The 21001-nt window shown below is 41.5% G+C and overlaps 1 protein-coding gene across 5 annotated transcripts; it reads right to left on the bottom strand.

Moving 5' to 3' along the window:
• Positions 1–842: 842 nt before the first annotated feature.
• Positions 843–12793, bottom strand: tcea3 (transcription elongation factor A (SII), 3). Of its 5 annotated transcripts, XM_050047171.1 has the most exons (21): positions 12357–12793; positions 11489–11551; positions 11245–11350; positions 11047–11128; positions 7943–8473; positions 7748–7861; positions 7390–7485; positions 7233–7298; positions 7022–7126; positions 6816–6881; positions 5736–5795; positions 5492–5563; positions 5302–5370; positions 5130–5192; positions 4976–5050; positions 2648–2808; positions 2412–2467; positions 2141–2296; positions 1870–2016; positions 1329–1400; positions 843–1240 (listed from the first exon to the last, which is right to left on the bottom strand). In XM_050047171.1, exons 1-21 carry the CDS (start codon positions 12423–12425, stop codon positions 1232–1234), a joined length of 2238 nt encoding a protein of 745 aa, XP_049903128.1. In that variant the 5' UTR covers positions 12426–12793; the 3' UTR covers positions 843–1231. The 5 variants fall into 5 exon arrangements, with proteins under 5 accessions (XP_049903128.1, XP_049903129.1, XP_049903130.1 ...); XM_050047172.1 differs by lacking the exon at positions 5736–5795; XM_050047173.1 differs by lacking the exons at positions 7748–7861; positions 7943–8473.
• Between the last annotated feature and the right edge of the window lie 8208 nt (positions 12794–21001).

The raw sequence follows: 21001 nt of genomic DNA, 5'->3' as shown, positions 1-21001 counted from the left end.
TTCAAACCACCGTTGCACCATTTTTTATTAAAAACACCTGTCTTTGACTGAATATTTTTCTGTGCAATGAGTTATGGATTTTTTTTTCACAATTATGAACACATCAATTATATAACTAAACTCAGATCCCTAATAGTGCATTGTATTGAAGATTTTTATTTCTGTCTTTAGTTCACTTATCTCATCAAACTAGATACTAATAAGAGTGTAAAGCACTGTAGTAAACTTCAATTATGCCCAAATAAAATGAAATGATAAGCATATAGGGCGGCACAGTAGTGCAGTGGTCACCATTGTTGCCTCACAGCAAGAGGGTTCCTGGTTCAAACCTAGGGTGGAGGGGCCCTTCCATATGGAGTTTGCATGTTTTCCCCACGTCAGCGAGGGTTTTCTCCAGGTACTCCAGCTTCCTCCCACAGTCCAAAGACATTCAGGTTAATAGGTGACTCTATATTGTCTGTAGGTGTAAATGTGCACGTGAATAGTTGTCTGTCTCTATGTGTCAGCCCTGTGATAGTCTGGCGACCTGTCCACCCATCTATCTGCCTCTCGCGCTGTGTCAGCTGGGATAGGCTCCAGGACATTCAGGGTTTAGCCCGGACCTACGTCGGGGGGTCTGGGGGATCCTATCATGCCATTTCTTTGTAATAAACAAAATCCAGTAAGATGGCCTATCCTGGGCCAGATTTGGCCCGCAGGCAGAGTATTATTTTATCTTAACCATACTTAAAAGCAAACAGTATGTTTCGTGTGCCACAAATACTGATGATGATGATGATGATGATGATGATGATGAGGATGATGACGATGATGTGGGAAGTGACTCTGAGTGAGACTGATTGTCAAAGTTTTTTATTAAACGTGAGTTTAAAAAGCCATCATACAGATTATTTATGCTGTTTTATTAGATATATATACAAAGTGAACAGCTCTAATATGACACCGCATATTAACTGGTCGTTCCATCATGACAGCACCATTATCATTACCGATGTGTTAACAGTCATCAAACTGACGTTCATGCTCAGTCTTCAATTCCACGGAAAGCAAACCCTGATTATTATTATATTAGCACATGCTTAGAAATCTCAAAATTTCAAGTAAAAATTGTAACACTTTAATCTGTTTGAATCACTAGCTGCAATAATTTATAAACTCCCTCCCCTCCCATTATAGAAAATAATGCAGTTCAATATGCTCAGAAAAAAAACGTGGTTTCATCTGGAAGGCATCAGCAGAACTGAAATGTGGGAGGGAAAAAAATGTATTTTTTAATTCATCAGTACATAAAATATGAGTTATTGAAACAAAAGCTGGGGAAAGCTTACCTTCCAGCGGTTTCCACACTCATTACACAGAACAAATGTGGTCATTGGCTCATCAGCACTGCGTGTCTGCACCTAAAACACACACACACAAACACAGGAGGTTTTGTAAGCTGTAAACAACACATAGATCACAGTGCAGAGATGGGCTGGAGCTGAATAAAGCTGAAACACAATCACGTACTCCTAACTGCCTAATTTAGGAGTATTACTCCACTCTTAATGGAGTAAGACCTCAGCAATACAGACGGCTTACCAGCTGCCTTTTCCTTGGATAGATGATACCACAACATTTATAAAAGCAGCTTTTTTTGTTTTGCTTTTGCCCTCAGAGAAACAACACTCAGATCAGGGAATCACACAGTTTTACAAAGTAAATCTAAAATAAATACACATTTATTTCATACAACCCATAATGTAACCTCGCACCCACACTTTCTCTTTTTCTAATGATTTGTTTTGCTTTGTTGAAACTCCACACCACAGAAAAAAGAAGGTTTGTGATGTATGTTTGTTTGCATTTTCATGCATGGTGTGTGTTTACCTGGTTGTAGGTGCAGTTCTTTTTCTTGCACTTGCCGCACTGCAGCAGGTCGGTGGTGGTGCCACCAGTTTTGGCCATTTGGTGCTCCCTGATGGCCTCCTGTGTGAGAACGTTCCTCAGCTGTTTCAGCTCATCGCTGGCCATCTCCTACATAAAGACAAAGATGTGACAAAATGGAGCACAGGGGCATAAAAGCATGACAGGAAAACAAATCTGTGCATCATGAAAGGAGTTCATCAGTGGTTTGGTGTGTAGTTGCAGCGTTCTGTACCTCAGCAGACATGCTGGCGATGCGGCCCAAGTCAATGCTTCCTGCGAGTACGTTTCTGCGAAGTCCAGGGTTCTTTGGGTCCTTCAGGTTGCTGATGCGGCTGCGGACTCGGTTTTTATATTTCATATCAGTGGCCTTTATCTCCTGATAGATATGTGCGACCATGCGGTCAAGGGGAATAGTAATAATGTCAAATGGGATAACTTCTATTTGGATCGGAGAATGTCAAACCAACCACATCAGCAAATAATGAGCTAAATTCAAGGATATGATCTTCGATCTCTGCAGCCATGCTTTCACAATTAGTTCCAAAATCCTTGAAATCGTCTGTAAAGACCAGAAAAAAGATCATATTAACTTGCACATAACAGTGACATGTGTGTGTTCTTTGTATGGTATAGTTCCACTCTTTTGTCTGTTTTGTGTGTGTCACTTTGTCAGCGTCTTTAGAGAACATTAGCTGCAGCAGTGTGTGCTCCAACTGATAAAGTGTTATCTGAGCCTTACTGTCTGTGCGCAGAGCGGCCGCCAGCATCTCAATGCACTTGTCTCTGACAGAGTCTCCAGTAGTGAGGTGAGGGGGCAGCGGACCCCCGGCAGAACTGAAGCTGGGTGACATGGGGCTGGTCGGGGTGGTGGGAGTTTTAGGAGTATCAATTTTGCCCTTCCTGCAGAAAAGGACACATCAAAGTATGACAGAGTAGAGTGTGTGAAGCGTCACATCTGGTGTATTTGGCTGATCTGACCTCAGGAAAGAGAGGCGTTATCTTTTCTAAACTGAGCCTGGTGTTTATTTTTTCTGGAGCAGCACTGAATTTTTTGGTAGACCTTATTAAGAACATTTTGTGTTCAGGCAGCCATAACTTATTTTTTTTGTCTACTTGGGGACAGTGGAACACACTGACATATTAGCACCTTTTTAGGATGACTAACATGTAACATGTAACAGGCAAAACAGAAGAATTGATTTGGATTTGTGCATTTGGCCAATCCACCAGCATGTAAGACCAATGTTCTCTCTGTTTCAGCTGTTTTTTCGGTCTCCACCAACTCCTGAGAGAAATATCTGACTTGTTGGTGCAGACGCCTCCAGTCGCCTCTCTGTCAGCTCTGCTAAATTTGGGCTAAATTTCAGCTTTTAAGTCTATTTTGCAAGTCTTGGTGGTGCTTTTTGTGGTTGCCTTTCAACGGCGGCATCTGCGAGTCACTCATCAGGATGAGGACATCAACTCACCAGGTGGAAACTCTTTCTGCTGACTTCTACTAGCTAGTGGTTAGCTTGCCAGGTTGAGGTTTCAAATGTAAACATCAGTAAACACCATGCAAAGATGGGGAAGAATGAGCACCAGCTGAACTAGCATCCTGCTAGCTGTTGTACAGATATTTGAAATGATCTGGACGACCCCTGCACCGCATCAGTTTCTAATGGCATAACAGGAACTCTAATCCTTTGATTCACAGAAACTTGGCTAACCCTGGACAGGACCAGGTGACTCTTTTTCTATATGCTGATCTGACAGAGCAGAGGACTCTGCCAAGAGGAGAGGAGGCATGTGATTTACAGTGAAAGAGGACTGGTGTGTCATTTGGATTGAGCTAATGTCTCCGTCCTGCTGTGGATCACTGCTGCCCACGCTTGGGAAAAGCAACCATACGGCCATCTTGTTAAAGGGATAGTGCATCCAAAAATGAAAATTCAGCCATTATCTACTCATCCATATGCCGACGGAGGCCCTGGTGAAGTTTTAGAGTCCAGTTTTAGAGCGCAGAGCACAGAGAAGCAGTCAGAGCTACAGGCTACAGTGAGGCTAAAAACAGAGTTCAAATGACGTTTTTCAAAACAACTTTTTATGTCGGGGCTTCAGGACACTTGGATCACTACGGATGAGCATGTTGGAGATATTTTGTGGTTTCAATTTTGTGTTCTTGGACGTTAGTCTGGGGCGCCGTCAGCCATTAGGTGTGCTAGCCGCTCCACCCGCCGATCTCCGCAAGGGATGTGAGGACTCTAAAACTTCACCAAGGCCTCCGTCGGCATATACCTAGGTGAGTAGATAACGGCTGAATTTTCATTTTTTGGTGCACTATCCCTTTGAGGTCGGGATGAGTTGACAGTTAAATCATTCCCCAACCAGACGCCATGGATTACCAAAACATCCGGAAACATGGACAATTATAAAGCAGCAGCCAATGATGTAAGGAGAGGCAATAAAGGACTAAATTACAGTGCACAAGTTAAAGGAGCATGATGGGAGCACATTTCATTGGAGTTGTACTTTGTAAAGTTTCATGTGACAAATAAATGATTGAACTGAACTGAACTGAACTGAACTAAATTGATGCTTGAGTATGTTCAGCAGCTAGTTGCTAACTTTGCCTGTTGTTTACTGCTGCTCCCAGTAAACACTGTGTGGACAGTAATGTTCTTCCCTGGCAAAAAATGGATGTTACTAGTATGCCCAGGAAGAACGTCCAGCTGATGTCCAATCCCAGCACAACTTTAATTTTGGAACTTTTTTTTTTACCCATAACAGGATGTCTCAATTGGACATTCAAACAAAGGTCATTCAAGGTCTTAATGTTTGCTGCCCTAGGGTGGGCTTTTTGGCAAATAAGAGGCTGATAAGAGCCGTGAGACTGAACCAAACAGTTAAGCTGGGGGCTGTAAAATCCCCCAAAAAGAACTGAACTATGCTAAATGCTCCACAGCCTGGCTGAAGGGAAATTGCAGGACACTTTAGCTAAATTGAATATAAAAATAAACATGAGTATCATTAGCATAAATGCTGATAAACCCACAATAGCTTAAGTATTATTAAAAGTTGACTGAAATACCTTTCCATGCTGTCAGTCGAGGGCTTCCTCTGTGTTGATCCAGGCTGAGAAGTCTTGGAGCCGTGAGACTCTCTTCTGTAACACAACGTCAGTATCATCATCTTCATGGTTTCCATTGAAACAAACCTGTGAAACTTTATTAAAGACGATTTACCTTTCGCCTGTTAGCTTCTTTGCTGGTGGTGAGCTACTTTTCTTTGAATCAGTGGATTCCCGCCTATAGTCGGAAACAAGACACTTTCAGTAAATCTGGTTTTACTGACCATGTTATTTCTATTTCATTTACAACAATGAACAATAGTTAAAGTAGTGCATACCAGTCCTACCTGTCAGGTTTGGAGTCAGTTGACTGACGTTTCACAGGCTGGCCAGGCTTGGAGTCTGAGGACTCCTTCCTGCAGCAAAGGAGACAGAGTTGTGACGCTGACACCAATAATATACACATTATGCCCGACATAAAGCAGCACAGATTAAAATGCAATGAACAGTGAAATTTATTTTCCTGCTCGTGCACACCTGTGTTTCTCTTTTTTGACATCCACACTGGGCTTTTTGGGAGGTGACGCTTTAGAGTCAGATGAATCTTTCCTGACAAAAGGAAACATTTGTTTGATTCTCAAACAAATCCAAAAGTATAAAAAGACAAGCTCCACATGCACTGAAAAGCCACAAAGAGCTGCTTTAAGAAACTCATAGTCGAACTACACAACCACCATGATTCACAGTTTAACAAGCATTTCCACACTCATGACTGGCCAACCTTTCTCTCTTGACTTCATCGGAGTGTTTTTTAGGCACTTTGCTATCCGATGAGTCTTTCCTGCAAAAAGAAAACAAGCTTTGTACTAACAAGGCTCTTTGTTTTCTTTACAGTGAGTTACACCAGTTTGAAGATGTGAATGATTTCCAAACATATATGGGTATTAAAGCAATGGGAGAACAATAGTTAAACAGTGGAAAATCATAAACCTTAATGTGTTAAAGTTAATCCTTCGAAATACGATCAGACAAAAGGGTTCAAAAAACATCAGATATTATTATTTGATGTCCCCTTTATAGTCACGCAAAAAGAAAAAGCTGATACAACTCTCTTAACAGCATCACACACTGCATTACAGTCATACAGAGGTGGGGCCAAGTCATTGTTTTGCAAGTCACAAGTAAGTCTCGAGTCTTTGCATTGAAGTCCCAAGCCAAGACTGACAAGTCCTAAACTTTGAGTGTCGAGTTCTAAACCATCCTTATTGCGCTCCTCACCAAACGTAATAACATTTTATCATACTGCAATTTGTTTTTTGTTGACCATCACATAGTTTTTGTAGGCAAAACATTATCTTAGTATAATTTATGTATAACCTTAGTTCTTCATTGTTCTTACCTGCAACTTGCTTGGATGTTGTCAGATTGATTTAAACAAAGTGGATCTTGGGAATTAAATGTCAACTTGCTGGGAATGGTCAGCGGTAATGTTAGCTGATTCAGGAAAAGAAGGGAAATCAATTGATTTGTGGCGCACTTTTTAAATAACATACTTTTTAATCTTTGGGGTTGGGGGAAGGTATCAAGCATTTTCAAGTTCAAGTCCATGTGAAATCATGAGTCGTTGGTGTTAAAGTCCAAGGGGAGTTTCGAGTCTTTTTTTAATTTGCCCAGTGGAGTTTTAAGTCATCAAATCTGTGACTCAATTCCATACCTGCTGTCGTGTACTATATTGTGTCCATGTTTCGAGTAAAACAAACAAAAAACAGATTGTAATCTAAGGTTACTGATCCTCCAGAGACAACAGCGAAGTATTTTTTCAAGGGTAAATGAGAGACAGAATAATCCCCAGATCCCAGACCTGTCTTTCTTCACGTGATCTCCTGACGTCTTCTTCTGTGGAGGTTTAGAGTCTGACGACTCCTTCCTGCCGTGGCAAACGACACAAAGATTCAATGCAGAGAACTCCAAATCAAATTACATGTTCTTTTTTCCAAAATAATCCTCCGAGACACTTCAAGGCGGCGACTACATGTGGTCTGTAATGAGAACTCATCTGATCCAGACCTCTCCTTTTTTCCTTCCAGTGAGGGACGCTTCGGGGGTGGAGGTGGGGGGTGGAGGTGAAGAGGAAGTGGAGGAAGAGGAGCGTTGGGATCAGGAGGCTCCTTTCTAAATGGGGAAAAAAAACTTTGAGCTCATCTGAGTTGCTTAAAGATGAGAGTGGATATTATGGTAAATATATATGAGTCAATGCAGTGGGCATGCAGGCGCTGACCTGGGTGGAGGAGGAAGGAGGTAAGGAGGAGTAATCGGAGGAGTGTTTGGTTCTGGTGGAACTTTCCTGATGTGAAAATCAACATTTGTTTTGAGTTTCCATAAAAATCTCACACTTCTCTGCACTACACTCAAACAAGCACCGAAGCATGCCTGACCTCTCTTTCTTTACTTCTAGTGAAGGTCGCTTAGCTGGCGGAGAGGAGGGTCGAGGAGCGTGAGGACGAGGATGTCGGGAGTCTTTACTGTCCTTCCTGAAGAAATGTCACAACAGTACAAATTCAAGGGTCGGTGAAATTGTTCCAGCTAAATACAAAATCCTTTTATGAAAGACACATCTGACTGACCCTTCCCAGCATGCACCATGCACAGCCGGTATCCTGTTAGGCCACGAGTCTGGTTATTAAAGTGTAGGAACAAATGTCAGTGCATATGAGTGACTCAGAAACGGTTATGTCATGCAGTAATATTTCAGTCCATCATGCTCTTCAGCTCAGGCGAGGTAACAGTCCTGACCTGTCTTTTTTCAGGTCCACAGAGGGGCGTTTGATCGGGAGAGGAGGCCGAACAGGTCGAGGAGGAGAGGGGAACCGGGAGGGATACAGAATACTGCTGTCCAACACTCCTCTCCTGAAATAAACAACTCAATCTGAACCTCTGCTGCATGTTTTTGATTTGTATTAATCAGCTTTTGAGCCACCTCCATCTCACCTTTCAAACAGTGGTTTGTAATCTGCAGGTTTCTCTCTCTGTTCAGTCAGCGGTCTTTCTCGATGCGGTGAGTTTATCGGCCTCTCATATCTGCTTTCTTCTCTGTCTCTCTCCTTCTTCATGTCATCAGTGTAGCTGTGTTTCTTGGGCTCCTCTGGGTGTTTTTCCTTTTTGACATCTTCTACGTGTCTCATCTTCTTTGGTTCTCCTAACAGCCTTTCTTTCTTCGGTTCTGGCTTGTGTTTCTCACTCTGCAGGTCTTGCACATGCTTCTGTTTCTTGTTATCCGTTTCGTGCTGGGCATCCTCTGCATGTCTTTGTTTTTTGGGCTCTTCTAAATGCTTCTCCTTTCTGATTTCTTGGGGATATTTCTCATTTTGGGGCTCCTCCGGGTGCTTTTCATCGCTGGCATCATCAGTCTGTCTCTTTTTGGTTTTGTGATCGTCATTATGTTTTTCTTTTCTGTTTTTATCGGGGTGGTTTTTGTCAGGATCTGAGTCAGGTTTCGGTTTAACGTCCAGTCTTCTGTGACTAAGAGAAACAAAGGAAGTATCATCTTCACCTCTGTTTAAGAGCCTGCAAACATTTACCAGTTTCACTTAGGTCAGGTTTGTTGTTGTAATGCATCTTAGGTCCCATGTGGATGGAATTAAATAGATCCAACAACCCATTTAATGAATTGGCAGTCATTAAGTTTATCTTAACTTTCCCCTTCATTGCATGACTTGACTGATGTTAAAGGGGACCTGTTATGATCATTTTCAGGTTCATACTTGTATTTTGAGTTTCTCCAAGAACATGTTTACATACTTTAATGTTCAAAAAGCACTAGATTTTTTTTTTCATCAGATTGTCTGTGCTGGAGCACCTGTATTCACCCTCTGTCTTTAGCACCTGTCTCTTTAAGCCTCTCTCCATAAAAAACCTAGTCTGCTCTGATTGGTCAGCATTTCCGGGTCGTCTGCATCTCAGCGTCTCTGCAACGTCACTGCAGCAGGGAAATAACTGTAACAAAGAGTTTTCTAAGCCTCCAACTGGTTTCAAGTTTTCAATGTTTCCCTGACGTTAGCATGTAGCTACATGTAGCAGTGTATGTAATGGTGTAACACTTGTAGTGTGTCTCAAATCACATACTTCCGTTAGTACACTTCCATGTAGTATACTATGTACACTATGTACTTATTGGCATAGTGCGCAAATTTCGACAGGGTAGTGTTGTCTCAAACCAAACACGGCCGTTGTGCACTCACCGGAAATGACGACTGCAAATTAGTTAGTTAGCAAACTAGCATTAGCATTCGCGTTATCGTTCGCGGTACCAAATCATTACAGACTGCTTTAGTGGTGCTTAGTGCAAAAATGCACTCAACATATTAAGTGTAAGTACAGAAGTACGCGATTTGAGACACAGCACTGGTGTAGTGTGCCTGGAGCAGACGACCATATAAAGAAATGTGTCATAAGCTGACATCAGCTCATAGATAAAGTAGAAAAAAACAACAACAGAGTATTCAGAACAGTCTGAAGCCTGAAGTTTTTGCTCAGAGGGATTACTTTCACATATCTTTCTCTCATTATTTGAACAGCCATCTTTGTAACATTATACTATTATTTGCTTAAATCATTGAAATCAACAGGCCTTTATTTGGGACAGGCTATTCCTTTCACACGAAACTGGAGGCTCAGCAAAGATCAAGAAATACAATCAAATTGTTTATTTGAACCAGTATGAATATTACTTGTTTAAAAATTAGGCTTCAGATAATATATCAGTTATGAATCATTCATTTGACCTAGCTCCAACAGACAGCGCATCAGAGAGAGTTACAGCACTCAAGGATTACGGCCCCTGGCATACCAACACAACACCACTTTATCTTGTTAAAACAATACTCACCACTAGGATTAATTTTTATGAAAAACCCTTTTGATTATTTTGATCTGAGGACCCTTACAGACTAAAGGAGTATGAATAATTTACCGGGTAATTGAGGAGTGGACACAAAATTTGAGGTAGCCAACAGCTCAGTTTTATACATCCGAAGAACTTCTATTAAAAAAAAATCAACTGTTTGGCAACCAGATCAGGCCTCTAATTGAGACAGGCATTTATTTGTCAAAATGTTGAGCCACACCGGGCTAGTAAAAGAGACTGGCCGTTTAATTGGGACTAGGCTTAATAGATCCCTCAACACTCAACCTATACCTGTGTCACAGCTCTTTGTGGTTCTAATACTGTGGTACTGACCAGCACAGGTAATACTGAAACCCCCTCTACTGCAATAAACGCAGTCCAAGAAGAGAATTCACTGATTCAGATGAAAACTTCATACAAAAACTAACAGAAGGACATCACAGATTTCATAACCTCTTTAGAAAGGCTCCACACTTTCATTTGCAAATAGGACTACCTTGAAAAAACGAATTGACAGCCTCCGTAACAGAAGCGTCCATCATCACGTGTGACTGCAACGTTAATTTCCGATGTCCTAATCTGATCGCAGTAATACCCAAGCAAACACATAAACACTACGAAGCCATTCATTATAATTAATTTAGCCGTTAGAGCACATGAATACAGTTGATGGTGCGTCACTGGAAAATCTGACATGAAATGAGGCTTCTTTTATCATTTTTATTTTTGATTCCTTTACATTCTAATCATAAAGCACCGTCCTTGGTGCTGTATATTGTCTTTGTTTGGACACTTTACTGACACATGTCCACTTGAGAAAACAGTGATGTAAAAGCTTCCATGGCAAAGACACAAACAACTGTCTTTACGTACTGATTTACTGGATAGGCAGCTACAGTTTAACTCCTGACACTTTCTTTCAGCTTTTAATTTCTTCAGTGCTTTTTGACAGAGCTGCTGGGGCTGAGCTATTTTTCACAGCAGGTGTCTGTGTACATGTAAAAGTGTAGTGTGGTGCACTGTGGCATGTATGGCATTTCCGTCATAATCCCACATCATTTCAACATTAAATGAAAGCAGTCAGGTCGCACTCACCACTGTGGGTCCGAACTTTATTGCCTCTGCTTCTGTGTTAAATATCATGTTGCCTGTGGAGTTTCTGTGCAGCAGCAGCTGTGAAAGTACTGACCTGCTGTGTGTCTCAGAGGGGGAGCTGTTTGGAGACACCGCTGGGTCCAATCCATTCTTCATTTCAGATGGTTTCTCAGAGTCTGTGGGAGTGTTTGTGGGAGGGGAAGAGGGATCACATATCAGTGAATCAATCAGTCCATTGACATATTTATTGCACAAACAACTGCTCAGTAAATCATGCATCAAAATCAAGTACCCAGAAGTCTTTTCCAGTCTTTAATGAGGACTTTTGCCAAGGCAATGACTTCCTCGTCTGTGCAGTGCTTCCTGATGCCGTTCACAGACATACCGATCCTTGTTTCCTAAAACAGACGTACATAAATATACATTGAGAGCTTTAGTAATAATGCAGTTCATGTTGGTGCGTGAGTAACAAGTAGGTAACTGGTTGGAAAGCAATGGGGAAAGTGCGCTCTACTAAACAATACACTGCAGCCTACCTGGAGAAGTTTGAGTGTCATATTGAAACCTTTCAGTTCTCTCAGCAGGTCCATGGCGCCCTCCTGCACACATAAAATATTCGACAATCATATTTACAGTTTTAACCTATAAATATTGAGTGTATTTATGTAGAAATATGTAATGACAGTGTAAAATGCAGATTTGATTGCATGCAAATGTGACCATTTTAAAAAGGAAAGTACAAACTGATGAGTGCGCACCAACACTTTCACTTCTGTATTTAAGATTTCATCAGTATTTTAAAAAAAATACATACTGATTTCATAAATTTAAATAATCTATTACAACAGAAAGTTAAATTGCCTTTTTTGGGAGTGTTTACTTTATTCTAGAAACCATCGTTTTTACTGTTGTAACGTTACCCTCACTGTGCACTGTGAAAGAGCGCCATTTGACAACGTCCTGTTTGCAGCCAGTCAAAACACACACACACACACACACACACACACACACACACACTCACACACGACCTTGCCCACAGGCCGAATTGTTTACTTTATCTTGCATGAGTCACTGTTTAATACACAGGCAAAGAGTTGCAAAAAACTGCTCGACGCATTCACAACACTTGGTCCGTATCGCGCCACACACTCAGGGACCACAACGTCCTGCGCGCAAACAGTCTGCAAACCAGCGCCAAACACCTGTTGATCATTTGTTACAGCACAGTCAGGCTCGTGTTACAAATGTGCACACTTTACAAATACACTCGCTCAAATGAAATCAAACTTATAGCCAACGTAAATCTGGTAGAATCCATTTCCAAGAGAGACATTCACGGGCCTTCTGCACAGCACGAGGTGGTAGGACAACGCGCCACCTGTGGGTGTCAAAATATGGTCTCACCGTGTTATTCCGAGACACCATCTTGTCCAGTTTTTTTGCAATCCGAATGAGATCTTCCTCCCGCGTCATCGCTGCATTTAATCGAATAGAAACAACTCAATAATGTCGATTAGATACTTCTTAAAACCGTGAAATTAGGTCCAAAATAAAAGTTTGGATCCGCTGCAGGTCGGACTTTACGCACGGCGCGTGCTCCATTCAGCCCAGAGGCGTGTCCTGCTGCAGGATCCCAGCTGACCCGCTGCACGACACATGACAACAACTAAATATAGACGTTCAAATGGACACATGGCACAACGCAAATATCTAATTCTCAAGGTGATTCGTTTAAAGTTCGCTCAAAGAGTCAAACTGTCTGTTGAAGCAGCAAATCTGTGATCTTTAATCTCATTGGCTCTTCATTCTGTCTCATGTACGTCTGTATTTTGGCTGCATGATATCACCAGTTATTTGCACAGCAGTGCCAGCTGCTGCTGAAGTGCCAAAGTTCAGCCTGACACTTGATCACAGTTCACTACATGGTTATTACCTCACACACAACTTTTACAAGAGGTAACACAGATTTATCAGGGGTTTTTAAGCCACTGGAGTTTGTAATCTGTGTACAGATGTGTAATGGACGTCAAGCAACATTTTCACTTTCGTTTATGCTGTTAAAAAACAAAAAACTGTTCCTGTTTGGATTGTTATATTTCTTCATACGTGTTTGTCACCAGAGGGCGCTGTGGTGTAGCTCTTCACAGGCCAAATGATCAGATCCTTTCAGAAGAATTTACTTTTAATATTTCCTGTTGAACTGGACACTCTGACCTTTATGCACCAGCTATCACATTTGCTTCCTTTCACTTCCTGCAAATATGAAATATTTTGCAAAGCATGTTTTGCAATGTCACACTGACACTGTATAGAGATTGAGCCTTTTGAATAGTGTGTTTTTCTTCTTTTTAATGAACCTGTTTGCAGAAGCATTTATTGTTAGTGTGACTGCTGAGACAGATGGGGCTGTTTGCGGAGACACCCAGCGTTTGAAGTGGTGCTAAATGATCCTAATATTGAGCTGGAATTATATTATTTAAAGTGACTTGAGCCTGTAATTGCACGAGTCTGTGCAGCTCACAGTCTTCCTTTTGAGTCTTGCGGTGTGCACAGTGAGTTAGCTGAGGTCAGTTAAACAAACATTCACAGAATGAAATTACTCGAGATTACTCGAGCAAGTGATTTCTGCAAGGTCCTTTGTATCCTTGTAAAAAAAGAAAATGTGTTTATATATCGTCTCTGACAACTTCTTGGAAGCAATCACTTACAGACTGTTTTCATAGCAAATCTCTTCCAGGGGAAACACGCTCCCAGTACTGAGAGGCATGAAGACTTACTCCCACAGTCTACTGGGAACGGAGCCCCGCTACAGTTCAGATCTTAGAGACGTCCCTGCTGCTGGATGTCTCCACAGTTGTGGGAAGCGAGGACATGAGAGATGCAAGTCGCAACAGTTTGTTTTTGAAGTCGGATCAAATATCAGTGGGATGAATGTTTTGAGGTTTTAATTGGTTTGGATCTCTCTGTCTAGAACATACCCAACAGTTTATATGGACAGTTTATGTAGACAGCAATGCTCCCTAACATAATTGTATATCATTACAGAACAGTATTGGCTGGAAAACTTAAACGTCTGCCCTAAAGGTAAAGTGTAAGTGTGTGGATTTTTCTTTATACAACAGTGTGTTCAATTAAAAACCCTGAAATATGAAGCATGTTCCAATAATTAATCCAAGAGCGAACTGTGACGCTGTTGTTTGTGGCGCAGGGATTTGAAGATAACTGTGTTAATGACTGTGGGTGAAAGTACAGTCTGAAAGCTCGTCTTGAGCAAAGAGTATTATCTCTTTACAACGCTCTTACACAACAGGCTGAGCGTATAACCCCGTCCCCTGCCTCCGCCTGAAGACAGGCAAGGTGTCTGGCAGGTAGAGGTAGTGCGGGGCCAACTGGAGAAGTGGGACAGCTATCCGTGAGGTAAGAGAGGAAGCAGGCCAAGAGGAAGAACCAGTGATCAAGATCAACATCCTTTAAACTCCGTGTACTAAACCCTTCGGCTTTGAGGCTGTGGAAAGAAGAGGCAGAGGATGAGGAAAAGGAGCTGCTCCCCCTTCTGCAACCTGTGACCTCTTTCCCAGACGCTCGGACTAAATAAACTGTCTGATCTCTTCATTCTTAAGAAAAGTGCGCCGTGTACCTACCAGCCCTGTTCTTAAACATCAAATCAGGCTAGTGCACAAAATATTAAGAAATATTTCATTTTCCCTTCATCAATATTAGTCATAAAGGAGAAGAACTTTAAGTCAAGTACTGCACTTAAGTACAATTTATAGGTTTAGAGCTTGTGTCCATCTGATGAATATATGTCAAATATTTGCTCTCTTTTAGCTCTGCCTTTGGACTCTGGCTCCTTAGCTGCCAAACGTTCACTAGCTGTGACTTCTAGCTGCTGTTTGGTGCTGAGCAGGTGGTGTACAGTGTGTGACAGGGGCGTAAATATAGACAGTGCAGGCAGTGCAGCTCTGGGGCATTCAATTAAACATTCAATTAAATGATTAATTTCCCATTTTCTATGATATTTTTGTCAGATATGCAGTGATGATTGCTGGGTAATATGTATGTTGATGTTGTTCAATGTCAAGTCTGTATTTGTGTCAAAACAATACATGCACAATCACGTGCACTTGGGACCTTCATAACTTCCTTACGCCACTGGTGGGTGGGTATATCAGAGCTGTCTCGTGTTGTTTGTGAACGTTTCATTCAAAAGAATGAATTTTTTGACCAAATGAACTGAATCACATACTTAAACAATATGCTCATTTCTCAGTTAATTTGAGCTCTCAGTCAGTTGCAAGCAAACGTGCAGGGACTTACTCCTTTCACTGCAAGGGAACAATGCGTGTTCAGTGATTCATTCACTGTGATCGTGATCCCTGAGTGAGTTGATCAAGCCCCCTCTTTTCCTTTATGTATATATAATATATACTATATAATGTAATATAATATATATTATAAATGTATGTATTTTTACATTGTTGCATTGCTACTTTCACTGGAGTAAAAGAATCTGAATAATTCCTCCACCATGTCAAAGGAGAAAACCCTACACATAAAAGCTTGGTTTTCCCTGAGACAGCTGAAAGGAATAGATCCCTGGTGTGTTGTGCAGTCGGTGAATCTCCCCTCTCTCTGGATTCTTGGTGGCTCTGCGTGGTTACATAACTGCATCTGTGTGCATTCCCATACGCTGCACTGAAGTACCCTGAGCCTCTGCTGCTGGGTTTCAGAGTCTATCATTAGCCTCTGGGGTCTGACCACATCAAGTCATATCTTGTCTTTGCTTTGAGTGCTGTAGAAAGTTAAAGGGCCTACTGTGCTGGTCGAGCTTTCCAAGCAGACAGAAGAAAGTGGTCCCGCGCCCCTTACCGCACTGTAGCGTACATCCCACATGCTTTCACAGACAAAGAGTTAACACAGATCCAAGAGGGAACATCCACCAGTCTACTTTCCTCTCCGTGCACCTCGCCCAGCGCTGGTGTCTCTGCCAGTCACAGACCAGAGACGCCAGGCCTGGGCAATTATGGCAATTTTTGGATGACATCAGACCAGAAAATGAATGATTTCATTTAGCTGTCAATTTTTTTCTGGATCTGGTGCAGGATGCAGAACCTGTAATAGAGCATGTCAAAACAGAGTGGGAGAATTGTTTAGACGTTCACATCTGCAGTTGGCTGGAAGGTAATCCCAGCCTGGTGGGGTTGGTTTGTCTGCTAATAATGACCACTGTTCGGCGTTGGCACTCGCAAAAAGTAGGCTGAATCTCCCGGAGAGGTTGGACCACCCAAAGACTTTAAGAACATCCTTGTGTCTTCAGCTGTCTTTTAAGTCTCTATTTACTGCCACACACACACACACACACACACACACATACACACACCAAATCTGCCATATCCAAAACTGTTTTGGTGGTGCCACTATTTTAGGCTACCTTTGACCAAAATAACTGGTGGTGCCACCGTTAGACACAATCCAACCAAAATAACTAAATGACTAACCAAACTAAATCTGAATTATGCCCTGAGCAAGAGATGTTTAACCCAATTCCTGACTACAAAGAGAACCTTTACTGTAAGTCACCTGAACTGCAGGATACGAAGAAAGGAGACAGAGAGAATGATTCACCCTATAGCTGCACAGTGAATCCCACAAAGATGCATTTAAAGGCAGAAAAAAAAGCTGGAGAGGGATATGTAAAATATGTACTATAACTTATCCACAACCGTCAATTACACATTGGCACACTGGACAGACACTGAGTCATTTGTATAGTGTGTCTGCAAAAAGATCCTGTGGTTCTTCCCAAGGCTGCGATTTGATCTCTGAGCTCTCTTCGTTTGTGCTTGAGCTTCAGCTTTATGCTGACAAACAAGTGCCTAACCCCCTTTGAAAAAATCTGTCAAAGAACCAAATGAATCTGTCGTGAATGGGAGAGGAGCTTGAAAGAATGCTGCAATTCTGTGCTTTGATACCACAGAGGCGGACGACTGATCAAAAACTGTAAACAGGATTCAATAATTGTGCTCAATGCTTCATAATCTAGCTGTTTACAAACATCACATTGCACAAATCCTCCACATCAAGCTGTGCTAATTGATAAAGCGGAGTTCCTCCACCAACAACCCAGATTGTGTTAGTGTGTAAATCCCCTCTTACTCTCGTTTCCTTTTCAACTTCCCACTAATCCAATTAGAGCAACGTAGTTTGAAACATCTACCTTTCCTCTCTGTATTAGCAGCTTTTGCACTGCTTTCTGTTTGAACTGGGTCCTGCGCAGGTTAGACGTTTATATATAGGAACTGCAGTGATTTAGGAAAAGCAGGAATTGGACTCAGTGCTAAATGGCCCAGTTAGTTGTTGACACTGTGCAAAAACATCTAACTCCACTCACACATTTGAAAGCTTAGTTTTATGTTGAATTAAGACTTTGTTTGGGCTCTGTTGGTGGATGTGTGTCCCTGAATACCAGAGAGCTCTTAAATGTCACTAACCAATATGGTTCTTGCAAGTTACAGACAACAACACAGTCGAAAATGGTAAAGTACATACAGCCAAATTGAAAATTTGACCTCAGGGTAACAAGAGTGAAAATATTTATAGTGCCTCTTCCTGGCATGCACAGAGGCACTTTTATAGGTTTCGAACATCCATAAAGCAGCGTATTCACATATGTCTTGTGAGAGCGTACAGCTTTACCAGCTGATCCACGTGAGTAGGCAAAAGTTCCTCAGCAATAACCTGAGTGTATTCACTGCTGTCAGGACCATAACACTTCCCCTGACCTCTAATGTTAGACTGGCAATCTCATTTTAATCCATATGGCTTTATGACATATCAGGTACATTTAATGCATCTGTGCCTTTTTAAAGTGGAACTCCACCAATTATTTTTTGATTGTTTAAAATCAGTTCAGTGAAATTTTGGTAAAAGCAGTTTACTGTTTCATCATGAAGACTAACACTCAAAACCAACACACTCATTTCCAACTTGTCAAATACAAACACTTGATCAGTGGCTCTATACATCAAACTATGATGCTTCAGGTACCCGTCCAGCATCACATTTGGACGCTCAGGGATGGCGTGTCAAAATAATTATCAAAATAATCTAAACTAAATAAAATAAATTAGATAAACTAAATTAAATCCATTGAGTTTCTTTTCAAAATAAACTTAGAACATACCTAAAACTTCATTTCGAGGTTTACTTATAGTTTAGAAAGAACATCATGGTTTGTTTTAGAATAAATATGTTTGTTACTAACATAATGTAATGGCACGTGACATATGTCACATATGTCACACTACTGACACACCAAGTTGTTATTAAAATTAAGATTTTTGGTTTCACATGGGACACAAACAACAGTCCCGCAGGTGAAAGTCCAGAGTTTCCCAGTGTATGCAGAGTTTCTCACTCTTTTCACTATAGCAGTTGCTCAGACTGTCAAAAAATGCTGCGTTCATACCTCAGCTATAAGGTGCCTCAGTATCTTTCACCAAGGGCCACAGACCAAGCATCTGTATTTGATAAGTTGAGAGTAAGGGTGCTTTCAGACCTAGAGTTCACTTGCTTTGGTCTGAATCAGGGACTAATTTTGTTAGAAAGTTGGATAATTGCCTAGAGTTGGTTCATGCTCTCACGGCAGCATTTACAAGCAGACCAGATCAAATGCCTTGTGCGAGAAAGCTGCTTTTGATTGGTCAGAATTTCCATGTGGGAAAAATCCATGAAGTAAACAAAACATTGAAGAAGAGTACACTTGCAAGATAAATGTGACACTTTCTAATGTCACAATGGAGGGATAACTACGCAGGTTGATTTTAGCGCCGGTCATCGTGGACTATATTGCTGTCATTGTTCATTTTAGTCAAATCATACAGTTTGAAAATGAGCAGCTCCAACTAGAAAAGAATGTTTTGATGCATTGGATATGCTGAATGTGCATATTAAGGCAGTACAGGAGGAGGTGCACATTAATAATCCTCCAGGACTGTAACATGCTCATGCTTGTTTAACTCAAACATTGCATCGTGCAACTGCAGTTGGTTCACTTGTATCCGGATCGAGACCACCTCTTCAAGAAGGTCTCTGTCCGGTTACAGACCAACTCTGTGATTGATGTGTTCACACCTACCCAAACGGACTGCGCTTAGGGGGCAAACGGACTTGAGTTTGATTGAATCAAATCAAACAGGGCAGGTGTGAAAGCGCCCTAAGACTATGTTGTCAATACCATCTTCCATCTTGATCTTCTTCTGTTCTATGGGGAACTTTGTCATATCTGAGTAAATAACCTGAGTGATGTCATCAGGGTCAGCTCTCATGGGCTTTACAAGCCAAGCCAAAAAGAAAAACCACTAGCTGAGTTGCATTATGGAAACTGTTTTATCTGTCTCTCAAGTGTTAGTCTCTCAGTGCTTAATCATTGGATTACTCTCTTAAGTTTCAGCGCCCAACATTTTACCACTATTTTTGCAAATACTAAAAAGGACTGAAAACATAGTTTAAGAATGTATTTTAATGTACTTTGATACCAGTAATGCAAATACTTTTTAATGGGTTGATGAATTGAAACATTACCTATGCTGCCCTGGGAGAATAACTAAAATATTTATGTTCTTTATACCAGAATATGGACAAAGTTCACAAAATGTTTGTGTTTGAAGATCAACTTTCAGGAGATGAGAAGAATCTCTTTCCTTTTATAAGAATGTGAATCTGCCCTCAAATGTAGCTTTAGGTTCCAGCTGTGTTATGTACATTATGCTGAAGACTAGACAGCTTATGTGTAGCTCCGGGCGGTGCTTTTTTTTTTCTGTCTCTTTAAGGTTTGTCTGACAGACATATTGCTTTTTGCTTTGCTCCAGTTGTTGTCGCTTGTGACTGATGATCACATTTTTTTTACTGAATATGCATATGTGGTTTTCTTGAGCTGGAGCCAGTGGCTTTAACTGTATGAGTGATCACCTGTTGCAGATGTTTTTTGTTTTTTTGTCTGTTTGTTTTCAAGACTATGAAAGGGGGGAGAGACTTGGGATGACATGCAGCAAAAGGCTCCAGGCCAGAATCGAACCCAGGCCGCTGTGATAAGGACACAGCTCATGGGGTGCAGGCTCTACCGGGCAAGCTACTGGGGTAGGAATCCCCCACACATCATCATTTTAGTATATGTCTAGGTTTTGTTTTGTTGCTCTTTTTGCCTTTATAGCTCTGTTCTTGGCCAAAAAAAGAAAGATTCACTGTGCATGTCATGCCCTGACTGGATCCATGTGAGAGGAACTGTTAATAGTGAAATCAGGCACAAAACAAAAATAAACATCCAAAAGAGAGAAAATCAGCTTATGGGAAGAAAGAATTTTAAAAAAGAAGCTTGAGGGTCTATCCAAACATCTTTCTGCAGTGTTCGTTTCAAGTGTGCGGAGGATTTATTACTACCACATGAGACTGCAACAGCCCAAAGGAAACAGGGAATTCTGTCCAAGAGCTGCAGTGAAAAAAGGCCTCCTGATGGCCTTGGAGGTCACCCCAAGGTCGACAAAAGCAGACTTGTTAATGCGTGGGTGATGTCATGACCAAGAGGACTCCAGTGATGATGTAAGGATATATCATGCATGTGCATGTGTGTGTGTTAGCGCAAACGCATGCTGTGAGTGTGTTTCGTGTGTCTCGCAGGGGAGGTGGGAAAAGGATGATGTGTGTATTTGTTTCTGGTTCAGTTCACTGACAGCACACAGATACTCTCTGTCTATGTGGGGTCCAGGAAGTTAAAAAGTCTCAGAGCAGAGGAGGTGTCTCCGCTGAGGGCTGTCTTGACTCATCTGCTCTGACTTCCTGCGAGCAGATCACATGACAACAATGTATGCTCTACATTTTCATTCCTGCTGTTATTACATTTAGATAATGGTCTATTTATTTCCTTTATTTTATCATTGACTGCTGATCTGCAGCTTGTTTATGCAGTCTTGAAGAGAGGATATTCAACCTGTATTATGAAAAAACAGACAGTCAGGATGTCTCGGCAGGAGATAGGCAGGCAGAGGGAAAAC

The sequence above is a fragment of the Epinephelus moara genome, chromosome 6, assembly GCF_006386435.1.
Source record: "Epinephelus moara isolate mb chromosome 6, YSFRI_EMoa_1.0, whole genome shotgun sequence".
Lineage (NCBI taxonomy): Eukaryota > Metazoa > Chordata > Actinopteri > Perciformes > Serranidae > Epinephelus > Epinephelus moara.
This window is presented reverse-complemented; position numbering and strand designations above follow the sequence as displayed.

Bases quoted from the DNA above. Each gene is read 5' to 3' on its own strand.
- tcea3 (XM_050047171.1), bottom strand. From the start codon at position 12,425: ATGACGCGGGAGGAAGATCTCATTCGGATTGCAAAAAAACTGGACAAG. The intron at 7,862-7,942 runs GTGAGATGGAGG...TGTTTATTTCAG, and splicing joins TACAAACCACTGTTTGAAAG to GAGAGGAGTGTTGGACAGCA. The intron at 1,401-1,869 runs GTAAACACACAC...TGTGTGTTTTAG, and splicing joins AGAACTGCACCTACAACCAG to GTGCAGACACGCAGTGCTGA.